At 38.6% G+C, this 21,114-nt stretch overlaps 6 protein-coding genes and 1 pseudogene across 6 annotated transcripts; 2 read left to right on the forward strand and 5 right to left on the reverse strand.

Moving 5' to 3' along the window:
* Positions 1-8: 8 nt before the first annotated feature.
* On the reverse strand, positions 9-2,948 carry LOC18019728 (FT-interacting protein 1). The gene has a single exon (XM_006402434.1). It carries the CDS (start codon positions 2,946-2,948, stop codon positions 9-11), a length of 2,940 nt encoding a protein of 979 aa, XP_006402497.1.
* Positions 2,949-3,356: 408 nt separating this feature from the next.
* Positions 3,357-5,901, reverse strand: LOC18019729 (O-glucosyltransferase rumi homolog). The gene is made up of 6 exons (XM_006402435.2): positions 5,731-5,901; positions 4,751-5,322; positions 4,318-4,510; positions 4,145-4,209; positions 3,847-4,054; positions 3,357-3,731 (listed from the first exon to the last, which is right to left on the reverse strand). The coding sequence occupies exons 1-6, from the start codon at positions 5,899-5,901 to the stop codon at positions 3,357-3,359; spliced, it is 1,584 nt and encodes a 527-aa protein (XP_006402498.1).
* Positions 5,902-6,627: 726 nt separating this feature from the next.
* On the reverse strand, positions 6,628-8,706 carry LOC18019730 (protein O-glucosyltransferase 1). The gene is made up of 6 exons (XM_006402436.2): positions 8,569-8,706; positions 7,862-8,394; positions 7,590-7,782; positions 7,398-7,462; positions 7,093-7,303; positions 6,628-6,990 (listed from the first exon to the last, which is right to left on the reverse strand). Exons 1-6 carry the CDS (start codon positions 8,704-8,706, stop codon positions 6,628-6,630), a joined length of 1,503 nt encoding a protein of 500 aa, XP_006402499.2.
* Positions 8,707-9,902: 1,196 nt separating this feature from the next.
* LOC18019734 lies at positions 9,903-11,448 on the forward strand (annotated as a pseudogene).
* Positions 11,449-12,040: 592 nt separating this feature from the next.
* On the forward strand, positions 12,041-13,674 carry LOC18019735 (uncharacterized protein At3g61260). Its single transcript, XM_006402438.2, has 5 exons — positions 12,041-12,355; positions 12,846-12,896; positions 12,980-13,067; positions 13,143-13,224; positions 13,315-13,674. Exons 1-5 carry the CDS (start codon positions 12,178-12,180, stop codon positions 13,507-13,509), a joined length of 594 nt encoding a protein of 197 aa, XP_006402501.1. The 5' UTR covers positions 12,041-12,177; the 3' UTR covers positions 13,510-13,674.
* A 280-nt stretch (positions 13,675-13,954) lies between these two features.
* On the reverse strand, positions 13,955-15,431 carry LOC18019736 (transcription factor MYB41). Its single transcript, XM_006402439.2, has 3 exons — positions 15,082-15,431; positions 14,777-14,906; positions 13,955-14,694 (listed from the first exon to the last, which is right to left on the reverse strand). Exons 1-3 carry the CDS (start codon positions 15,212-15,214, stop codon positions 14,067-14,069), a joined length of 891 nt encoding a protein of 296 aa, XP_006402502.1. The 5' UTR covers positions 15,215-15,431; the 3' UTR covers positions 13,955-14,066.
* Positions 15,432-17,006: 1,575 nt separating this feature from the next.
* Positions 17,007-20,550, reverse strand: LOC18019737 (DEAD-box ATP-dependent RNA helicase 12). The gene is made up of 10 exons (XM_006402440.2): positions 19,852-20,550; positions 19,611-19,671; positions 19,186-19,420; positions 18,822-19,060; positions 18,207-18,458; positions 17,938-18,118; positions 17,758-17,846; positions 17,600-17,673; positions 17,375-17,510; positions 17,007-17,296 (listed from the first exon to the last, which is right to left on the reverse strand). Exons 1-9 carry the CDS (start codon positions 20,097-20,099, stop codon positions 17,432-17,434), a joined length of 1,458 nt encoding a protein of 485 aa, XP_006402503.1. The 5' UTR covers positions 20,100-20,550; the 3' UTR covers positions 17,007-17,296; positions 17,375-17,431.
* Between the last annotated feature and the right edge of the window lie 564 nt (positions 20,551-21,114).

The raw sequence follows: 21,114 nt of genomic DNA on the forward strand, positions 1-21,114 counted from the left end.
TTTGCAATCTACAACATACAATCTGTTTTTGCAGGAAGTCTTCTAAAGAAGTTAACCGGACCAGGAGGTGTCTTTCGCCTGAATCTTGGATGTCTCATGACGTATAATCCTGCGACAAGAACGAAAACCTTAAACGGCACAACATACAAAACCACAGAAGAAACCAAACAAAGCACCATGAAGATCGAAGTAGCTCTTGGATCTCTCCAGCTTAACAGAGCCTGAACTCTCTCTCCTTGACCCGCTATATCTCCCACAACCGTTTGAGCTCTACTCGCAATACTCCTCAACCGCTCGTACCGCAATTTTACAATTCCCGGATCTTGAGATGAAAAAGGAAATGTATCGAACTCTTCGTTAAGCTCTTCAGGATGAATATTGTCTGCAAATGAAAGTCTTGTGTCCATGTGTGGAGGTTGTCTAGGGCGCAATCTGTAGTTCCAAACCCCAAGCATGAACAAGCAAAGAGACATCACCGGAAGAATCATCTCCGGCAAACACACAAACGCCAAGTAGAATACATGAACAGCTGTAGACGCTACCGGTTTCTTCCACCTACAGATATCTTGAAACCATTCTCCAGTACCAAGTAAACCGGAGAAAACCGATCTCAACCTGAAGAGATTCGCTCGGCTTTTCCTCATGCTCCAGAAATGCGATGATGAATCCGAAATGTATTCTATCACTTCTTTCCTCAGCGGCGGCTCGGCTCTGCTTAACCGAACCGCCACTAAGTTAACCGCGTGTTGCCGGAGAATCTCCTGCTGCACGACTTTCAACGGTCTCGCGTAATGCATTTTCGGTAAAAGCGGTTTCCAGTACTGAACCAACATCTGAAACATGGACGTGCAAGAAAACCGAATCGCCAAATGTAACTCACCCATTTTCTTTACACCTGAAGGTCTTAGAACGAGAAGAGGATACGAATTAGTGTAGATTCTTCCGGATTCTAGAGTCGAGATTCTAACTCTGACTTTCCCAATCTTGCCGTCTCTGTTCTCACCGTTAACACCATTGATCTGATTGTTATCAAAAACGCCGATTGTGATCACAGTCGCTGGCTCATAAACCTCCCATGTGTACTGCTCGTTGAACCGTGGGTTTAAACAGTTCGTAACGGTCCGAGTCCTGACCCATTTGGTTCCATACTTAGCCACACAGTAAGCATCCATGGTCTCTTTCTTACCATCTTGGCTCAGATTCAACCCTTCAACTCCTAAAATCCCTAATTCAAGAACACCAATCGACGGTTGCTGACGATTCCACAGCTCTTTCATCGACGGTCTGAAATCGCTGCTGTAGTAAGTAGATTCATCAAGAACGTGATAGCCTCCTTCTAAACAAACATTCAGAAGAAGCCTCGTCGTCGCGAATCTGACTCTCCTCTGGTTCTCAAACGCAAGACTAAACCAACGGTTAGGCACTGTTCGGTTATCATCAACCCGTCTATCGATTGTATCGATCGGTATCTTAACCGTTCCCAGAGTTTCCTCTCGGTTAACCGCGACCCGGTCTTCGATCGAGATTACCAGATCTTCAAACGGTTCAGCTGCGACAAGCGTAAACTCTTCGTTCCATCTCGGATTCAGCGATTGGCTCGGTTTGGTTCGAACCATTTGGTTACTTAACTGGATTTTGACATATGGATTCGGAAACCGAGTCCGGTCTGGTACAATAACCAAGTCTTGTGCCTCGATGACGTTAACACGGAGGTACCATAGTCTCGGAGAATGATAGATTTTGGAACGCACACTCGATTTGTTAACAGCGTTTAAAGCGTCTGAGTATGTCGCGTCTGAGAACGCTTCGTCGGCTTGAGTACCGAACCAAACAGACAACATAATCTCGCCTCCTTTCTCGACGTTGACTCTGTACCATTCTGGAGCTAAAGGACTGTCGGGCGCGACACGTGTCGGTATCTCATTGAGATCGAACCGGATTAAACCGACGCAATCGTCTTTGATCATATCTTTGTCCATCACGATAACTTCGAGAAAGTTTGATTGTTGATCGGATTTGGAGAAAGCGAAGACTTCGTTCCAAATCGGGTTTTTATTCTTCTCGAAATGTTTCGTTTTAGCCGTAAAGTTTCCGACTTTGACGTGGACGTACGGGTCTAGACTTCCGGTTGGGTCCATGTTTGGAAGATCACGAGCTTTCACGATTTTTACGAAGAGAAATTCCATTGGCTCGACGAGATCATGAGCGGTGCTGGTTCTCGCTCGTTTGCCTCCTCCGAGAATCGGATTCGTCTCTTTGATTGAATAATCAGGTGAATTCGGACCAAACCTTCCCGCTTGAAATCGAGGAGCTTCCATAACCGGCGGGGGCTGAGGTATTTGCGGTTGAGGCGGTTGCGGCTGAGGCAAGTTCGGTTGAAGCGGTTGCGGTTGCGGTTGAGTTGGCTGCTGGTTTCTTCGTAGGCTAGGTTTACTCTTCTTCGTTGTGTGGATGTTGTGGAGTTTTTGCCGTGTGTCAGAAGTAATCTTCTTTGTCAGGATCCCATCAGATACCTTGTGAGAGGGGTTATCGGTTACAAACACCTTCAGAGCGAGCTCACCTGTAATGGCGGCTGCGAAAGAGAAGACGCTCCATTTCTCTTTCTCAAGAGGGTAATTCAATCCGACAGCTTCAGAGTAGGGCACAAATGCAGTTCCGAAGATTCGAATCTTACCTAGACACGATTTCGTTATGTTGCTGGTTTTATTGTAAACGTACGCCTCAAGGACCAGATTCGATAAATTCTCTGTATCAGATATGTTGAAGAAGAACTTCTCGTTCCAAACTGGACTCGAATCGTCATACTTATTCGAGGTTTTGACTTTCTCCTCGTCGAATCGTAGCTCCACGAAGGCGTTCACACCGCCATAGCCATCCCCGTGAGTACTATCCTCTCTAGGTTTGAGCCTCGCGCTTATGACTTCAACGCCAAGTTTTAGATTACTCATTTGATTTTACTCAAAAGAAATCGATTAGTTTTTCTCATCAGGAAACACAGAGTCAGAGGTTTTGAAACTTTCTTCTACACTTTGTGAGATCGTGGAGACTTGTCTTACAAGGCAACTTGGCAAATGTTTTTTCGGAGGAAAATGTGTGGTGTACATAAACGTTGACCGTGTTTAATTAAGGTTATACAACGCGCTTATCTGTTATTAATCGTGTCGCCAATCATTAATTTTGGTATTAAATAAAGACATTAGTTGCCAACAATTCTGATTGGGAGTGGGGATGATGTAATATGAATTTACTTTCTCTCAGGGGCCTTTATTCAGTGTTTCTTTAACTTTGAAGTTCGAAAATTGTTAAAACTGAATTAAGTTATATATAACTCCTAATAATTAAGTTATACTTACTTTCTACAATGAAGAATTCTTGTTTTCGACCTCCCAGTACTCATCGGTCAATGTCTCAACCTCTCTCTCCCCACGTTCTTGTTTCTCAAGGAAACTTTTGAGCTCATCATCTCCATAAGGCTGCGGCAAATCACAAGCAGGCTTGACGCTCGGAGACATAACCAACGAGTCGTCCATGCACTGTCTGATCAGTCCACCGTCAGTGATGGGACAAGCCATCGTCTCTGAACACACTTCAGTCGCATTTTCAGGCACAGTCACATCCAACTTCATCAGTTTCCCATAGCCTTGCAACACATACAACATGTAATCATACACATACTTCATCTCTAGATTCTTCATCATATACTCACTTCCTTGTCTCCCTATGACTTGTGCCTATATATAAAGATACAGATGATGAAATCATCAGTGGAAAAAAAGAGAATTCAATATACGGAACTGTTAGATGCAAATTGGATTTTGAATGCTATATATACTTTGTTTAGTTTACCTTGTCGGTGTTTTTGTTACCCCATTCAACAGCAAATTTGAGGTCACCACAATGGTGAGGCCTAATGGGCCAGTAATGCTCCATTGGAATCATACTTCTTACGAAGAAATCATAAAACTCTGGTTTAATCAGTAGAGTCATGCTATCACATGCTAATATGTATTTCTCACTCACCGACCATGCATTCCCTTCTATATATATTTTGTACCTTAATTGACAAATTCCAAATCTCAAAGAGTATTATTATGTAATCTAAGATCAGTCAAAAGTAAAAAAAAATTCAGTATTTTTTGCACACCTGTGAGTGCATTGATCTTCTAGGTTTGATCCTCTGAACCCTGCCCTAACCTCTCTTCTCCAGTCCTGAAATAGTACTCGAACGATCAGGCAATGCATGGACGACGACAACACGTTTGTTTGAATAAAAAATTCCAAACTCGATGATCAGTAAAGATTTATATATATATATACCTGGACATACAGACGAACCATGGGATCATACTTGTCCGAAAAGTTACATTTCATGAAGTTTCTCCTTGAAATAGAAACCATCGGATTTCCTTTCCAATAAGCGTACGGAACCCTATCTTCCCATTTCACCTTTTTGTTCCCTTCTTTTATCGCCTCCGACAACTTGTTCCACTCCTTTATGTTCACCTCCGGCCTACAATAACAATACTAACCTTTACTTTCATTTTATACATTTTGGCCTACCAATATGTAATTATGATTAGTATTAAAAAAAAAATTGTTTTGACTTTTGTTGTTGCCATTACTTCATTGTTTTTCTTTTCCAAAATTTTTACTTAATATAGAATATTAAAAAATATTAGTAAAAATTCTCAAATTGTTTAGACCTGGTTCCAAAAATATTCGGTCTGGTTCTGATAAAACACTTACGTACCAGCCCCAAAAGCTCCAATCAGGAAAGACGATGTCGTATGCATCACGGTGACCACAGTAATGGAACAGCGGTGGAGGAGGCCACGTGGCATTGTTGTCTTGTCTAAAGTCTCTTTTCCAGATGCCGGGTTTATCATGGCAGAGGAAAAGAAGCTCAAGATCAGGGACTTGACCAGGATACATTCTTAGAAGCTGGAGTATTCCCCAAATTGTGAACACATCTCTTGTCTGAAATGCTTTATCGTATTGATGAACATACAATCTCCCTGACTTTATCACTAGCCTGAAATGAGCATTAGGTTTTGCTCTCTCTAGTGTTTCTCTTGTGATCCCTGTCTCTTGCCATATCTTTAGGTCTTGTTGGATCCACCTGAAGTAGTCAGGACAAGTCTCCGAGGAAGAGATTTCTGGTTCCAACTTGGTTGGATAGTTTAAAGGACATGTTTGTGTCATGTTGTTGTTGAGGAGTGTACAGTTTAATGGGATATTGATGGCGATCTTGGGGATAGTTGTGTTCTTGAATTTTGTTGTGAATATTGGTGACACTTGGATTCTACTCCCACCTAATACAAACTATATAACAAAAGCATAACAAAATAATGAAAATATTAAGATCCATAGGAAAACCATTGCTGTAAATTCTACCTTAAACAGTTCACTAACAGCAAAATAGATATGGTAAGAAGAAACAGTTCACTAAGAATTAACTAACTCTTGTTTAGGTTGTGTGTTTCTATTTGCTCAATTTTTTTCTGGACTAATTAACCGTAATATCTTTTTCACTCATTCATATATATATATATATATATCTTCTTCTTTTTCCTTTCTAATTGTATTTGCAATTCACTACTTTCAGATCTGACATAGTCACTTATCTTAACATTAATTTCTCTCAAAGGCAGTTTTTAACATTTTATGAAAATGAATTATGTTATATGTATATACCATATTCATCCAACAAAGAGTTGCAAAAATGTATACCATATTCAACCAGCAAAGTGAAGCACCAAGGACGATGATGAAGAAGATGAAGAGGAAGATAGTGGTGGTGACCCATGTCTTTGCTAGATTAGAGCATAAACTCACAACTGGGTTCTGTTGTTTCTGATGTTGATCTCCTTTGGATCGAGCCACGTGTATGCTCTCCCCCATCGGACAAAACACAAGATTTAGAGAGAGAAAGGGAGAGCTAGAGAAGAACAAAGAAGTCTAGGGTCTTGTTAACCAGAGCTCACTTCTGAGGAGTCTCTTATGAAGTTGAAAATAAATTAATTAATGGTTTTGGGGTTTGGTTTATAATTCTATAAGTTCGATATACACACAATAAGTTTAAGCATATGTTATAAGATTCTTCAAGGAAAATCAAAGCGATGTCTAGTAAGTCAAACTCTTCTAGCCTGCCTCTACGTTGCGTCTCACCTAATTAAGTTAGTGAGCATTAATTTTTTTTTTTTTTAGTGAGCATTAATTCGGTAATTCCTATTTTCGAACGTTATATATTCTCTTGAAAACAACGTAGCATTTTTCTATAAAATCGTCTTTCTATATCAGACTTTTACTCATTGATACTACGAGTTATTAGATTTACGATTATTGAAAGCAAATTTAAAAATTCCTATGCAAAAAAGTACAGTAATTATTGTCACCGGCCGTGTTTAATTTGGTGATTAAGGTAGGGAATCCGTATTATAAAGCTTAATTAAGATTGTCAACCCCTCGTTATCTGAAAGACTTTATACACTACTTACGCAATACGCATGGTAGAATTTTTCTTCTTGTGATCTACAAACTTGCGACGTAAGGTTATAGCAACAATTACAAATTATAGCTCTAATATTTTTCTCTGGACTATTGACAAAAAAAAAAAAAAAAAAAAAACTAAGGTTTGTTGGTCAAATCATGAAAGTATTGGTCTTCCCACAACTCAACTTGACGTGTTAAATTAGCTTTGCGCTCAAGGACCTCTTTTAAAGCTAGAAGGTCATAAGGAGGAAGCATCTCACATGGAAACTCTTCACTTGGAGACATTACCATAGACTCCGCCATGAAATCTCTCCACCGTCCAGTCGCGGGACATCCCATACTATCCGGCGTGATCTCCTCAGCATTCAAAGGAATCTCCGGCTTAAATTTCAAGAGCTTCGCATACTCACTGAGCAAATGAAACATGTAGTCATACACATACTTCATGTTCACCTCCTCTCTTATAAATCTACTTCCTACCTCTCCGATCTCACGCGCCTACATGTACAACAAAAATTAATCAAGGTTATATAAACTCTAATACAAAACAAAGTTCGAGGTCAAATGTGATGAGATATATTAATCTTTAGTTTAGATGACCTTGTCCACGTGGGTATTGCCCCAATGTACGGCGAATTTGAGAGACGTACACTTGGAGTCGTCTCTGATGGGCCAATAGTGTTGCAATGGCATCATTCCTCTTATGTAGAAATCGTAGAATCTTGGTTTTACGTATAATGTCATCGAATCGCACGCCATTATATATTTCTCACTAACCGACCATGCCCATCCTTCTATGTATATCTTGTATCTGTTTTAATTGTTACGTACCCATAAATCGAATATTTACATAAACTAAAATAAAAAATCACTTGAATTTAACTATATAATTTTATTTTTTTTACCTGTGGGTGCATTGGTTCTCTAGATTTGAGTTCTTGAATCCTTCTTTTGTTTCGTTATCCCAATCCTTTGCAACCATTTTTCAAAATCAGGTAATCAATGATCACAAATCTGTAGTACTACTCACATGTGTATTTTTTTGGAAAGTGAAATTTGGGAGATGTTCCAAAAAAGGAAAGTGAAATTTGGGAAACCTGAATATAAAGGCGAGTATTCCAGCCTTGATGTTCAGAAACATTACACTTGAGAAGATCTCCTCTTGCGGGGTCCACATATGGGTTGCCTCTCCAATAAGCGTACGCCACGCGGTCCTTCCATTGCGTCATATTATTCCCTTGTTTTATTGCCTCCAGCGATTTACCCCATGGCTTTATATTCACTTCAGCCCTGGCCCATTTAAAAGCTCATATTAAACAAAAAAGGCCTACTAATAAGCCCATTATCTAGTAAGGAGGTTGCAGCTTACCAGCCCCAGAAGGACCAATCAGGGAAGACGATATCCAAGCTGGCATCATCGGAGCAGTAACGGAAAAGTGGAGGTGCTACTTTTTTGTTTTGACCTCTAAAGTCATCAGATCGGACGACGGGACGATCGTCTGCGTCGAACATTAGCTCCAGATCCGGTAATCTCCCGGGGTACCACCGTAACAGCTGTACGATGCCCCACAGAGTAAAATCATCTCTGGTTTGAATCGATTTTCTGTATCTCTTAACGTACGCCTTGCCGTTGTGGATCACCAGTCTAAAATGCGCCGTCCTGCTTGCTTTCTCAATCATATCTCTGGTTATCCCCGTTTCTTTCCACGGCCGTAGATCCTCGTGAATCCAACGAAAGTAAGAAGGACACGTGGATGGTTTTAAACGGCTGGGATTTACTCTCGATGCCCGATTCTGAGCGAGAGGAACTTGATGTGATTGTTTCTCTACGACGTCGCATCGGTCTGGGAATTTTGGTTCTTTTTTCTGTGTCATCATCAGTTTGAAACCTGCAAAAGCATTCTGAAAAAAAAACAAAAACAAAAACAAAGGACAAAGAGTTAAAACTCGAATTCAAATTTGGTTATTTGGGTTATATGGAAGAAAACCCAAAAAAAAAAAAAGTGGTAACTTTAACTACCTATTCTTGTACTGAAAAAAATATTAAATTATACACATTTTGATTTAAAAACTCACAAAATCGAGATAGCCCTTAATATTCAAGAGAGCAGCTGATATGAACAGAGAAACTACGACGAAAACAGTAGCTTTCACGATGTTTTTTCGATAAAACGACACCGTTCTATGTTGTTCATCGTTGCTATTCATCTTCATGCCTTTTTCTTTCTGTTGATGCACGAATCTGTTGATCAATCTTTGTATAACAGAGAACTAAATAAAGAGAGTATATCAAATGGAGATTCGGGAAAAGACCAACGAGACAAGAGACTAAGGAGATAAATATTATAGTCGAGGCTTTTGATTTTTTATTTAATTCGGGGTTTGGTTGGTTAACGAACGTTTCTTCAACTCTACAATATTTTAGGTTACCCAATTAATAAAACTCTAATCTATTGTTTTTATATAATGACTAGACTCCCACTCTAGAGGCTTCCATGCATTGTCTAGCTATAACAAATATGTGTCTTTGGATTTTTTAAGAACCGTAGTTTAAATTCTACAATTGGAGATTATAAGTAAAACTAATGTAAAACTCATCTCCTAACAGATATATGCCCTTCAGCCCTTCTCTAAGAAAACATATTCTATGAGCTATAGATTAACGTGGTTCGTTATTAGAAGTCAATATTCTATTTAGCTACAACTACGAGTGAACGTCTCCAATCGCAATTTTAGTAGCGTATATATATATAAGCCCTATATATAACCTCATTAAGTGTCGGACTCATAGGCACATTACTTAAGAATTCGGCACATTCCGGCACCTAATTTCATTTGTCCACTATAAGGCCATTAAATTAATGTATTTTTGTTAAAAGTCTTTGATTATCCTGTTTTGAATTATGTAAAAGTAACTACTTGAACTCTTATATAAAAGTACTTACCACTGAAAAAATACTCGATTCTAAATCATTAAAGACAAAGAAGTATAAGGAGGTATACGATAGATGTACAGCTAAAACTCTGCCTAGGCCTTTCCCTAGAGCTTCTTTCATTCTTCACTCGAAATAAAAATTAATTTATAATGTTTGATAAGGTTACTTACTTACTTTACTAGACGAACGGCGAAAAAATATACCAATTATTGAACTAGATGGGTTGAGGAAGAAAAAAATTGGAAAGGACCAAAAAAGTTAGGACAAGAAGTTTATAAAAAGCCATTGTATCTATAAGTTCCCTCGATCTCATTCATGTTCACAGATTCAAAAAGTTAGAACAAATGTAAACATTTGGGGAGAAAAACGGAGGCCATTTGTCCAGTAATAGGCCCCACAAGCCCAAGACGAAGCCCACAATAGAAGCATGTGAGATCAGAGATGTTAAACCTCCTCGTCTCCGACTCGTAAAACCCTAACTTCTCTGAAAGCTCAAGTCTGCGATGAAGAAAGATATCCCGGAGGAGTTGGTGGTGGAGATACTGTCTAGGGTTCCGGCAGCATCTCTGGCGCGATTCCGATTGACATCCAAAGGATGGAACGCTCTGATCAAAGACGCGAGCTTTTTGAAGAAGCATTCTGCTAATGGACCGAGTCAGCCTCTGGAAATTTTGCTTATTGATGGTAGGGTTTACTCACTGAGCGTTGATCTCCGTGGAATCCACGACAATGTTGCTCCAACTACAAAGGTAACAGGTCGATTCAGCCTCAAAGACCCTATCTTTGATTCTTCTGAACAAGTCCATACGCGATGTGTTTCACTGTGATAGCTTATTGCTATGCTCCACCGAGGACAATAGACTCGTTGCTTGCAACCCTTGTTCAGGTGAAACCAAATGGATCAAACCCAGAACTTGCTTCAAGCCATTTCTATGCTCTAGGTTACGATTACGAACGCTCTCGTTACAGAGTCTTGAGGTTGGATCAATCATTTGGTTATAATAGGATGGGATTTTTTAAAACGGATTTCGAAGTCTATGATTTCTCCTCTGGCTCGTGGCCGTCTTATGGTTTTGGCTGGGCAAATCCACCGTGTCGGGGTCGTGGCATACATGTGAAGGGGCTTGCTTACTGGTTTGCACTTAGTATAAACGGGGAAAGTGCTGTCTTGCATAGTTATGACTTTTCAACAGAATGGTTCCGAGATCTCTCTCTTCCGTCTGGTGATCCTCGTCTTTATGCTCATGTGGCTTTATCAGCGACTAGAGATGAGCAACGACTTTGTCTTTTGTCTAGACGTGGTGATGACGCGTTGGAAACGGATCTATGGATCGCAACAAGGGCTGAGAGCACCGAAGACTTGTCATGGAGCAAGTACTTGTCTTGGACCAAGTTCCTAACATTGTCTGGAACGGATCTCCGTTATCAATGTCGGTTTAGGAATAAGATGAGTTTCTTGGTCGACCAGGAGAAGAAAGTTGTGTTGTCTTGTAATAGACCTAGGGTCTCCGAGAATATCATTCACATTGTGGGAGAGGATAAATACATTGAAGTGGATCATCAAGGTGCAAAACCTACACAGAGAGCTCCTCTCCCAATTCTCCTCAGTTATGTTCCAAGCTTTGTTCCAATACAATCTAGTTCTTAGAGGAGCTCAAAAGGTAATTACAAGACATATAATGGCTTGATATCCACTTTCTTCTGGTTTCTTCTATGATTATGTACACTATAAAACCGATTTATTATTGAATTTGCTTGGAGAGTGGTTAAACAACTACATTTTTAATGGTTTTTAGGCATCAAAGAAGCACAAGGATGGTCATCGTTGGCGAAATCTGACGGAGTGCATGCTTTGACCTCTCCAATTAGTTATTGAATTAAAAAGGCAGATCTGTTGCCCAGCTTAGCTAAGTAAAAAACAAGTTTTGTCTCTATCTATCTATTTTCTTTGTTGATGTTTGTATTCTGTCAACTAAACTTTCAAGACATCTTTGGTCATCATTGTATCAAATTTCAGTTTTAGGGATCATTTATATATGGTTATTTATCTGTCTTTGTTTATTTATCTGACGTATCTGCCTCCGTTGTTTGTTGGTTAACAAATCTTGTCAAGTAGCTGTATGATCTATTATTATTATCCAAGAGAGTAAAGACGAATACTCTTAAGAATGTTGAAATCGGCCCAACAGATAAAAAGCCCATCTATTTGGTACACACGCGCTCTTTCAATCGAGCTCAAAAGAAAAGGATAAAGTCCACGCGCCAATATAATGCGTGGGGTCACGACAACTAAGAAAGACATCCCCTTTGTATCTATCTGTCTCCAGCGTGTCCTTCCACCACGTCACGCTTTCGTCCAGAATATATTATTTGTTAAAAATATTAATTATTCACAAAACAGTCTGTATTTTTTTTTATTCAAAAGAATGAATAATAACATTTGTTTATTACGTGGCATTGTTTAACAGTTTTACCTGTCTGTCGGCATTGGGCAAGTTTACTTTTACGGTCACCTGCATCGCAGTTCGCGTGAACCACAACGGATAATTGGCTTTACAGCCGTAAGATCTGATGACTTTTAATGATCAGCGGATAATAAAATGAGAATTTTAAACGAAAAACGCGGTTAATACGCTCCACGGTATCATAAAGTATAAACTTCTTTCTATTCTAGGAAATATCTCGATTAATTTGTCTTTTTTTTTTTAGCTCTCTGTTACCCGTCTGTTGTTTCTTCGGCTGAGAGACAATGGTGGAGGAACAGAAGATAACGCCAGACACAGAATCTCCGGCTCCGGCGCCGGCTCCGGCCCCGGGTTCAGCTATTGTTCCGACGGAGATCGCAAAAGACGTTACGGAGGAGAAAATTCAAAACCCACCTCCGGAGCAGAATTCTGATGACTCCAAAGCCCTTGCTGTTGTCGAGAGTACGTTCTATCTCTCTTTACGTTTTCTCTGATAACCTTCTGATTTGATCAGAAATTGTGGGTTTTGGGGCTAACTTTGTTCTATGGTTTTTAATTATGTTTGATTGGTTTAAGAGCTAAATTGCAGAGGGTTATTGGGATTGAGTTTCCCCAGAGAATAAAAACGTTCAAAACGTAAAATTTGACGATATAATTCGAATTGGTTTCGATTAAAATCTCGAGATTTATTATGGGCTCATGGCAATTAATGTAATGAAACGCCTTTCTAGAAATATGGAAGGAATTTTCATGAAATGGGTGATTTTGTTTTGTTGTCATACAGTTATCTGTGCTATGTATATGCCATTAATAACCGAAAAATCGTAGCTTTATTACACGATCAAGAAATCTGAAATATATATATATGCTCTGTATGTTCTGCTTGTGATCCCCTATTTGTCTAAGTATTGGGATTTTCGCTGTTTATGCTAATCGAATGAGTTTCTTACAGAACCTGTCGAGCCTGAAACGAAGAAATCTTCGTCTGGTTCGCTCGATCGAGGTGAGCTTAAAACAAAACTATGCTTAGTACTTTCTGTTTGTAATGTTTATGGAAATTACTGAGCTCCATTTGTTTGGTATTAGATGTTAAGCTAGCTGATTTGTCAAAGGAGAAGAAAATGTCTTTTGTCAAAGCATGGGAAGATAGCGAAAAGAGCAAAGCAGAGAACAAGTAAGTGATGTTTATAACTGGTTTTGGGTTTTTTAGGTTCTCTGTCTGATTTTGCTAACAATTGACATGGAACAGAGCTGAGAAAAAGATCTCTGATGTTCTTGCTTGGGAAAACAGCAAGAAGGCAGCAGTCGAAGCTCAACTCAAGAAAATCGAGGTATAACAAACCTAAGCAAGATAGAGATGCGAAACTGTTTAAATGTGATCGAGGATTGAAAATGTGTTCTGAAACGTGTTTGGTATGCAGGAGCAACTAGAGAAGAAGAAAGCAGAGTATGCAGAGAAGATGAAGAATAAGGTTGCGGCGATTCACAAGGAAGCCGAAGAGAGGAGAGCAATGATTGAAGCGAAGCGTGGAGAAGACATTCTTAAAGCAGAAGAAACGGCTGCTAAATACAGAGCCACTGGAATTGTCCCAAAGGCTACTTGTGGATGTTTCTAATCTTGAATTTGCAAATCGAATTTCAAGAGTTTTCAACTGTAAAGTGTAAAACAATCTCTCTTATGTCTTCGATGATTTGTAATCTTGTTTGTGTACTGATCTTGTGTGTAAAAACAACAGAGTGAAATATTTGTCCATTTGTTTTACTTTACGCAATTTTCTAAAGCATTGTCAAATCATAAAAATAACAGCATCTAAATGCAGAGCTACTGGGATTGTCTCAATGGCAACTTGTGGACGCTTCCAATAGTTTTCAGCTGTAAAGTTTAAACAGTCTCTCTTTTCCCTAAATGGCTTGTAGTCTTGTTTGAAAACTGATTGCGAAAAAAACATCCGAGTTAAAAATTTGTTCATTGTTCTTCTGAAGCATCATCAAATCATAAAGAGAGGATTCATAACTATTAAGAAGAGTCAAGAGGGATTTTTTCAAGCTCTTAAACTAACTAATGCTGATTTACATAGATACTATTTCTACTTCTGATCACTTCAAACCAGAATACATGACCAAAATTAAACCCAAAGTTTGAATATTTTTCTTGAATACGTTGTCCATAAGATCAGAATTTAGAAACCATGGACACAACACCAACATGAGACTCTGTGTAGCTGCCAATGTTCTCTTCCAAGAAGCTCATATCATCATCACTTATTGGGAAATCAAGCAGAAGTTGAAGAGCAGAGTCTGATGAATTATCTTCCAGATTATTCGAACATGGAGAAGAGTCAGAACCATGAAACTCCATAACAATCTCTTTACCACTACAAGAATGTTCTGAGCTCTTTAGAAGTGCAGATAAGGAAGATGTTGTCCGAGAACAAGGGCTTTGACTAGTAGTCGAGTCATCAAATGGAGCAAGGTTTCTGAAAGATTCACCAATCTCAGAGTTCCAAATGCGTAAGAAGTGATCACATTCAGCTTTTGCTCCTCCTCCACCAGAAGGAGTAAAGAGCATTGACTCTCTAGAAAGCCTTGCTTCAGCTTCAAGCCTAGCACTTTCCCATTGAGCCATGTGGCGAGTTGTTGGTGAAGCTGGAGCTTGTTTGGCAAACCCATGAGAAGGTAATGGCTCATGGGTTTTGGGATCAAGACCCATACTTAAAAGGCGTTTCTTCAAGTGAGTGTTCCACAAGTTCTTGATCTCGTTGTCTGTTCTCCCTGGAAGCTGAGCAGCAATAGCAGCCCACCTGACCCAAAAACAGAGCATTCAAACAACAAAATACAGAACTTGATAACGGAACGTAGACATTGTAAAAGCAATCAAAAGACCTGTTGCCTAGAATGGCGTGAAGTTGGACAACGAGTTTCTCTTCCTCAGGAGTGAAAGGACCTCGCTTTATGTCTGGTCTTAGATAATTTGTCCATCTTAGTCTACAACTTTTTCCACAGCGAAGTAAACCTGTTTTTTTTTTCCAAAGCCAAAAGAATCTTATAAAGATGAAAACTTTTTTGTCCATTACAACTCTCAAGGACTCTAGTAGTTAGGACGTTGACGTAAAAGGATGGAAACTTTTGTTTAAAATCTCTCACAAGAATCAAACAAGAGTCGAAAGAGGAAGGAATCTGAGTTTTACCAGCGTTCTTTGGAAGTGTTCTCCAGCTTCCATGGCCGTTTTTCTTTATATATTCAACCAAAATCTCATCTTCTTCAGGAGTCCATGGACCTTTCTTCAGGCCTTTCTTGTCACAGCAAGGGGTTCTTCCCATTTTGCTCACCACGCTAACAAAAAACGGAAAACCCTTGTTTAAATTCTTCAGGCTAAAGAAGAAGAAACACAGAGAGGGAAAACTAATGAACGGATAGTAAGACTTTTAGACTCATCATAGAAGAGACAGACAAACCTCAAAGTGAAAAAAAGGAGAAGATAGGATCAAAAGAGAGAATTTTTGAGAAAAGGGTAAGATTATTTAATGTTTTGGTCTGGTCTAGTTTTAATGTCGTAAAGATGAAATAAAAAGCCAAAGGAAGGAGGCAATGAATTAAGAGATCTATAATTCTATATATACACATTTATATATAATATAAAACTGTATATACACAGAAGAAAGAGCAACAAGAAAACTGAAATAAATACGATTGTGTGTGGAATAGAGAAACGAAAAAGGACGATCAGCGAGCTTCGAGCCGGCCCTGGGCATTTATTACACACAAAATTCGTACGACATTTATGATATGATATTAAATGTTAGTGACAGCAACAACAGGTCGTTCAAAAACAAAAGAAATCATGATTGCAAATAAAATTTTTTTCTCTTATAGATGCACATAAAAAGGGTTTACGACGAGATTATGGAAATCATATGTGAGAGCTTTGAGATAATATTCATTGCAATGGCGAAAGAAAAATAAATAATGTTTTTTGTAAAAAGAGGTTTTAATTCAATTTAGAAGGTGTAAATGGAATTGATATTGCCCTCATTTTTGGTTGTCGTAAACAGCTAAGGCAAAGTAAATAAGTGGGCTAGGGTTCTCAGGTTTTCAAATTGCAAGAAACAGGAAATAAAAGAGCATTGAAGGCGGATAATACGTGACATCCTTCTTTAGCCGGGAAATAAAAAAACAGACAGAAACATTTATTTTTAATTATCTTAGAAAAAAAAACTGAAGAAGTTAATAAAGAAAGGAGCAGAAGTGGAAGTAATGGAGACGACAGTGACTTCTTGTAGCCGAAGGAAAAGAAGTTTGATGCGACAAACACGTTTTAATGTAATATTAAATAATGTTCATTATGAAATAATAAATGACCAATGACCACTTATACATATATTTTCTTTTCTATTCTGTGCGTCATTTTTGTCGAAGTTTTCTGTGCTGAGCTTTTTACTCGAATTTTACTATTACTTGTAGTTTTCTTACAAAAATTTTACAAGAGTCAAAAAATACGCCAGTAAAAAGCCGACACGTCATGTGTATAGGCTTAGGGATCACAAAGAGTCAAAGAAAGAGAAGATACTGTTCGGTCATGACCTTGCAGACAATACGGTGGGGTCCATTTAATATCAATAAATGTGGTCAGCTACAAGTCAAAGCCGTAATTTATCAATTTCTTTTAATAAATTTTGTTTTAAATATATATGTTATTTCCATGTAAGAATTAAATGCGACATATCTATTCATCAAATAATGAGAGATCTCCACAGAAATCTGAATATTTTAAATAACCAAGTCTACAAAAATCTTTAAAACTAGATTCTCAATGGATAACAGTAACACTAAAGAAAAGAAGAGTAAAAGATTACCGAATAACAGTGGAAATCATTGTATGATAAAAAATTCATAAGTAAATCATTGTATGATAAAAAAATTAATTTGATTTAAAGTGATTCCCGATAAATTATCCAATCAAGCTAGAAAGATTCGGCTAACTTAAATGTGATTCCAGATTTAATTATCCAATCAAGCTAAATTAATATAATGTAGGTGTGAATGGATGAATGTCTTTTCTAAAATATAAATAACTCTTTGTAAAAGAAAAAAAATCAAGAAGTGCAACTTTAATGATACGGAGATCCCTAAATGGGCTAAAAACCCATAGTCATTGAAATAAAACCCAACGAAAAAATAAAAGGAGGAGAGTCATCTGTTGTATCTTCATTATTAGTCGGTTTATTACGAAGTACCGGTCAAAGATAAGTGCAACGTAAAAGGTTTCATGGAACCACGAAATAAAGTCTAGAGAGAGATTAGAAACGAAACCGAACCAAACCACTCTGGTTCGTCTCTGCAACGAGTCTATACATGAACCGCCAAATATCAGTTCCCTCATCTCCTCCTAGCTTGAGAAACACCTGAACAGTAGGGCACATTGCTGTTAAGATGCAATCAATGTTGTTTTGACAAAAAGCTAAGAGAAAGATTTGCCTCACCATTTTCATCGACACTGTGTCTCGTCGGGTGGAAACATTTCTTGTGCGGTTACAAGTTTACTGGCAGTAGATTGCTTGATCGATAAGAGAAGGAATTGGTTTGATTTCAGTGCCAAGTTCTTGCTCAGTCTGATACCTGTTTTCAAAACATGATGAATGACTGAGAAAGCTAAAACAAAACAAAAATGAAAAACCCGGTAAGAATAGTGTAAAGGAGTGGCATACATTTTGAAACGGTCCTCATATGTTACCAAATTCACAGCCAACCCAAGGTGTCCAAACCGTCCTGATCGACCCACCTGAACATTTCACAGCATGAATTAAGAAAAAACGAGGTTGTACTTAGAGAACCTAGATCAAGAAGAGGTTTTGTTTCGACCTACCCTGTGTAGGTATGATTCGGAAGTCCTAGGAAAATCAAAGTTAATCACTACATTCACAGCTTGAATGTCAATTCCACGAGTGAACAGATCTGCACGTCATTTTTCAACAAGACAACATCATCATCATCATCTACACATGATCATTGGTCAAAGTACATGCTCAAAGAACACAAAGCATACCAGTGCAAACGAGATTTCTGCAAGCACCATTGCGGAACTCATGGAACACTCTGTTCCTATGATCTTGAACCATCTTCGCATGAATGTAGAAGCATGAATAACCAAGTTCTGTAATTTTCTTAGCCAACAGTTCCACGCGATTGACAGAGTTGCAAAAGATTATCGATTGGTTGATTTGCAGCTGTGATTAATAAAGATAACTCGTTTAGATCAACCAAATCGGGTAGGCATATGATTACGTAGTTACAAGATTATTTGAGACATCTGACCTTAGAGAAAAGTGTGTTGAGGCAGTGAACCTTCTGTCTCTCTTCGACAAAAGCGTAAAACTGCGTGATACCCATAAGCGTGAGTTGATCCATGAGATTGATAACGTAGGGCTTCCGGAGATGTCGATCCTTAAAAGCCTTCACAGTTACAGGAAATGTAGCGGAAAACATCAAAAATTGACGATTTTGTGGCAGAAACTGTATCAATTCCTCTAGAGAAGGTTGGAATTCTGCAGACAAAAGCTTGTCGGCCTGGTAAAAAAGTTTGTAAGGAGTCAGAAACTTTCAAGCTTAAGACACTAATAAAACAAAATCAACATCAGGTAGATATAATTTGGAAGAAAGAAATTTCAAATTCACTACAGTTAGTGACCAATGATATGACTGTTAACACTCGTAAGTATAACTACGCATATATATTTAGAGTAGGATACAGTCAATTTTTCTGTATCTTCAACAGAGAAAACCAAAGGAAAAGTTAGGAAAATTCCTTTTAGTTTCTCCTTCATCGGTTTTAAGCAATAAGTCACGAAGAAAATATACTTATGAGCCATATCACAAAACGAAGATAGAAAGTTAAGATCTAGATATTAGGAAAGGCTATCAGGAGCTCACCTCATCCATTACAAGCATTGTACAGTCTTTCAAAACACACACTCCCTTTTTTGTAAGATCCAATATTCTTCCAGGAGTTCCAACCAGCAGATGTACAGGTTGGTGTAATCGCATGATATCATCTCTCAGACTGGTACCGCCAGTGGTGACCATAACTTGGATATTCAGATATTTAGAAAGCTCCTTGCAAACCTGTGATGTCTGTAGGGCCAGCTCTCGTGTTGGGACTAGAATCATGGCTGTATAAAAAGATAGAAAAAGTGGTGCAAAGAAAAACGCAGTCAGTAACTCAACAAGGATAAAGCGGTAGAGAGAAAAGGCCTCAAACAAAGAAGATTTCAAAAAGGAAAGCAGCATACCATACCTTGAATAACATTGTTCTTTGGATCGATTTTCTCGAGGACGGGAATGCAGAAGGCTCCAGTCTTTCCAGTGCCGTTTTTGGCTCTAGCAAGAATATCACTACCAGTTAAAGCAATTGGAATGCTCTCTTCTTGAATAGGAGATGGCTTTTCAAAACCCTTTTCATAAATTCCCTTGAGCAGATCTCTTTTCAGAAAGTAATCTTCGAATTCATTTCCTTTTGTAGCTGTCACATCCTGCAGGCAATATTGAAGACAAATGTTCAAATAAGACCTTCTTAACATCAACAGAATGTTGACATAAACATAAGGAAGACCATCAGTCTATCAAGCCTTTGGTACATGATGCTGAAAATGAACTACAATCCTCAAGATTCATAAATCCAATAGAAAAAATCTCAGAAGAAGGTAATCAAGGAAGCCATACCGCTGTCTGATAACGAGTATCGGGAGGTGGGAGCCTTAACGTTGCCTTCCAATCCTGGCCACTGAGAGTAACAGAGAATACAGAGTCACAATTAGCACAAAAGAGATAATATAAGTTTCACCTCAAAACAAATCACATTACACGATATCTTAACACAAATCAAATCATTCAAAACAACCTTTCTCATCTCCCAGACGTATCAAAGGTCTACACAGCACAGGGAGAGGAAACGAGAACTTACTTAGGATCGCTGGTAGCTACGGGCTGAGACGTCTTCTGGACCTCATTGGCGTTTCCAGGAAGCTGAGCGCGTCTTGACCATTGTTGTTGCTGCTGTTGCTGCAGCTGAAACTGCTGAGGGTTCTGCGGTTGACCGCGTTGAACGTGATGCTGAGCTTGAGGTTGCTGCCGATACGACTGATAATCGGGATTCGGCGCCGCTCCACGACCCGTTCCAAGTCCAGGTGGATATCTTCCTCTGTTGTTCATCTCTCTCGATCTCTACAAAACCTAAATCTACCGAATACCTTTTACAAAACTCAAAACCACTAGAATGAAAAAGAAAACCGCCGTAATCTAGAAACCTAGGAGCGAAGAGTCTGCGATTATCCGAAGTAAAAGAGAGAGAGAGAGAGAGAGAGAGAGAGAGAGAGAGAATGTTCGTTCAAAAACTAGGGTTTTAAGAAACTGATCGTGGAACTCAGGGAAAGATCGGAATGTTCAAATAAACCACAAACCGGTCGGCCAAAGAACGGAGAAGAAAGCGAATCGAGAGTTCCGATTTGATTATTCGTAAACCGGAGAAGAGAAAGCGCAAACGGAGAAACTGAGAGAGAGTAGCAAAAAAAATGGGATTTCTCAGGAAATTTTGTGTGGTTTTGTTTACAGAAGAAAGCAATACAAAGTGACGAATACGCTCTCCGGCGTCCTTGTTAGGGCGTCAATGGATTTTCTTTCCTCTACTTTCAGACTCTTAACTCCTTTATCAATGTCGAAAAAAAAAAAAAAACTCCTTTATCAATTATTTACATAAATGACCCTTGATCTTTCTATACTTTACAGTAGTAACTTAGAACTCTGATTTCTTTCTGAATTTGAGTCTTTTCTCAATAGTTAAGTTAAATACACCTTTTATGTCTCTCTAATCTTTACAGACTATAAGTATATCGGATTTTTCTCGAAATAACGACGATTTTTTCATTGTTCAATGTTTTTTTTTCCTTTTTCCCATATAATTTTCCCTGGTATATTGCGCTTTTCAGTTTCTCAATCTAGGTTTTGATAACTGATGTCTACCTTTCTTCTTCTTCTTTTTTTCTTCTTCTAGTTACATAACAAATCATGGTTACAGGTCATATAAGCCAAGTCTTGCCGAATTTGCATAAAGATCTTCACATTTGTGTACATGATGAAATAATATCTCAAAATCGGAAAGCTAACTATATATAAGCTGTGCACCAAATCTGGATTTTGCGTGTGTCTTTTTTTATCCGCAAGAGTGCAA

Source organism: Eutrema salsugineum, unplaced genomic scaffold (genome assembly GCF_000478725.1).
Source record: "Eutrema salsugineum unplaced genomic scaffold, Eutsalg1_0 scaffold_19, whole genome shotgun sequence".
Lineage (NCBI taxonomy): Eukaryota > Viridiplantae > Streptophyta > Magnoliopsida > Brassicales > Brassicaceae > Eutrema > Eutrema salsugineum.

Excerpts from the sequence above, each read along its gene's own strand:
- LOC18019728 (XM_006402434.1), bottom strand. The coding sequence starts at position 2,948 with ATGAGTAATCTAAAACTTGGCGTTGAAGTCATAAGCGCGAGGCTCAAA.
- LOC18019729 (XM_006402435.2), bottom strand. The coding sequence starts at position 5,901 with ATGGGGGAGAGCATACACGTGGCTCGATCCAAAGGAGATCAACATCAG. Across the intron at positions 5,323-5,730 it reads CACTTTGCTGGTTGAATATG|TTTGTATTAGGTGGGAGTAG; the intron begins GTATACATTTTT and ends TTTGTTATATAG. Across the intron at positions 3,732-3,846 it reads GTAACAAAAACACCGACAAG|GCACAAGTCATAGGGAGACA; the intron begins GTAAACTAAACA and ends CTTTATATATAG.
- LOC18019730 (XM_006402436.2), bottom strand. The coding sequence starts at position 8,706 with ATGAAGATGAATAGCAACGATGAACAACATAGAACGGTGTCGTTTTAT. Across the intron at positions 8,395-8,568 it reads TTAAGGGCTATCTCGATTTT|AATGCTTTTGCAGGTTTCAA; the intron begins GTGAGTTTTTAA and ends TTTTTTTTTCAG. Across the intron at positions 7,304-7,397 it reads GAGAACCAATGCACCCACAG|ATACAAGATATACATAGAAG; the intron begins GTAAAAAAAATA and ends CAATTAAAACAG.
- LOC18019735 (XM_006402438.2), top strand. The coding sequence starts at position 12,178 with ATGGTGGAGGAACAGAAGATAACGCCAGACACAGAATCTCCGGCTCCG. Across the intron at positions 12,356-12,845 it reads AGCCCTTGCTGTTGTCGAGA|AACCTGTCGAGCCTGAAACG; the intron begins GTACGTTCTATC and ends AGTTTCTTACAG. Across the intron at positions 12,897-12,979 it reads GTCTGGTTCGCTCGATCGAG|ATGTTAAGCTAGCTGATTTG; the intron begins GTGAGCTTAAAA and ends GTTTGGTATTAG.
- LOC18019736 (XM_006402439.2), bottom strand. The coding sequence starts at position 15,214 with ATGGGAAGAACCCCTTGCTGTGACAAGAAAGGCCTGAAGAAAGGTCCA. Across the intron at positions 14,907-15,081 it reads AACACTTCCAAAGAACGCTG|GTTTACTTCGCTGTGGAAAA; the intron begins GTAAAACTCAGA and ends AAAAAAAAACAG. Across the intron at positions 14,695-14,776 it reads CACGCCATTCTAGGCAACAG|GTGGGCTGCTATTGCTGCTC; the intron begins GTCTTTTGATTG and ends TTTTTGGGTCAG.
- LOC18019737 (XM_006402440.2), bottom strand. The coding sequence starts at position 20,099 with ATGAACAACAGAGGAAGATATCCACCTGGACTTGGAACGGGTCGTGGA. Across the intron at positions 19,061-19,185 it reads AAAGAACAATGTTATTCAAG|CCATGATTCTAGTCCCAACA; the intron begins GTATGGTATGCT and ends CTTTTTATACAG. Across the intron at positions 18,459-18,821 it reads CAATGCTTGTAATGGATGAG|GCCGACAAGCTTTTGTCTGC; the intron begins GTGAGCTCCTGA and ends CTTTTTTACCAG.